Consider the following 1,579-nt stretch of genomic DNA (forward strand, 5'->3'; position numbering starts at 1 on the left):
TATTTTCGATAAAAATAGTGAATTTCAAAAATTTTCGATAAAAATAGAGAATTTCGAAAATTTATTACAAAAATAGAGAATTTCGAAAATTTGTTACAAAAATATAGAAATTCCAAAATTTCCAATAAAAATTGATAATTTAAAAAATTTTCTGTAAAAATAGAGAATTTCGTAAATTTCTTTAAAAATAGAGACTTCCGTAAATTTTATATTAAATTGTAAATTCAAAAAATTGTCTATGAAAATAGAGAATTTCGAAAAATTCAAAATGTAGAAAATAAATTTTATTTTTTTTTTTTTTTGTTATAGGTGTGGTTATCTCTACCTATTTTTGGGGCTGTATGAGTGATGTTTGGGGTAGACGTACGGTTTTATTATGGTCCATGTTTGTTTCAAACTTTCTGCAATTGGTAATAATGTTTGTTACTAATATTTGGTTGTACAATATCATAAATCTTGCACTGGGAATAAGGTAAACAATTCTACAATTTGAGATGAAAACAAAAATAACAACAAATCAAATTTATTTCTAACAGTTTAGGTGGTATACTAGGGGCTATGTATCCCTATCTTAGTGAGTTCAATACCGCTAGATATCGTGCCATCGTTATAAATTATTCAACTATGTTTGTTAGCGTAACAGTTATGTTTGTGCCAGGTAATTGTGATAAAATTTACATACATATATTTAATAATAAAAATTGTTCGTTTAACACAGCCATTTCCTGGTTAGTGCTTTCCTACAATTGGTCCTTAGAAATATCTGATTCATTTACCTTTAAACCCTGGCGTTTGATTATATTTTTAAGTATGTTGCCTGGTTTTATTGGTGCTTTAGTATTGCTGCCCTTTCCAGAGAGTCCAAAACTATTATTGGCCCATGACAAACAAGAGGAAGCTTTAAATGCTCTCTATTGGATTTCGAAATATAATACTGGCAAGAGTTTAGAAGTCATGCTAAAAACTTCGAAAATTTACTTAAAAACAGAAGAGTTAGCAGATGCAGATTTGCTCACAATGGGTTCGGGTTTCTCTGTTATAACAAAAATATGGAAAGCTACAGTCCCGCTATTCCATAAACCCCACGGCACGAATGTTACCTTAGCTGTTTTAGCTTTTCTGGGCATAATGTTTTGTTCTAGTGGTATGCAGGTATGGTTTCCCGAAATAGTAAATCGTTCTGTTGGTGGTTCAGTATGGGGTAATAGCTCAACATTGTGTGAAATTTTAGATGAATCCTATAGACGTGATCGTTTGAATGTAACAGACGAAGCGGGTGATATAAGTCTAGTAAGTTTTTTAATTATAATTTAAGAATGCATTTTAATATAATTTTTCATTTAAGGTCTGTGATGATACGATTTCCCCTAAAACCTATATCAATAACATGATCATGGGTTTAGCCTTTCTGGTGGGATTTTCAATACAGGGTATGTTATTGAGACCGTTGGGTAGAAAAAATGTTTTAATTGGTGGCATACTTATTGGAGCTTTATGTGGAATTCTATTCAATATCATCACTAACACAAGCGGTATTTTGATATTACTTTGTTTGTGTATCTTGCTACCGGGCCTGGGG

The 1,579-nt window shown here is 31.0% G+C and overlaps 1 protein-coding gene across 1 annotated transcript; it reads left to right on the forward strand.

Annotated features, from left to right (window-relative positions):
- Positions 1 to 304: 304 nt before the first annotated feature.
- LOC111688696 lies at positions 305 to 1,576 on the forward strand (the record flags this gene model as incomplete). Its single annotated transcript, XM_046955962.1, has 5 exons — positions 305 to 472; positions 537 to 658; positions 719 to 728; positions 810 to 1,290; positions 1,346 to 1,576. Coding segments are annotated over exons 1-5 (975 nt in total), but the record flags the coding sequence as incomplete, so codon positions are not given.
- Positions 1,577 to 1,579: the final 3 nt, after the last annotated feature.

The sequence above is a fragment of the Lucilia cuprina genome, unplaced genomic scaffold (genome assembly GCF_022045245.1).
Source record: "Lucilia cuprina isolate Lc7/37 unplaced genomic scaffold, ASM2204524v1 Scaffold_2541, whole genome shotgun sequence".
Taxonomy (NCBI): Eukaryota; Metazoa; Arthropoda; class Insecta; order Diptera; family Calliphoridae; genus Lucilia; species Lucilia cuprina.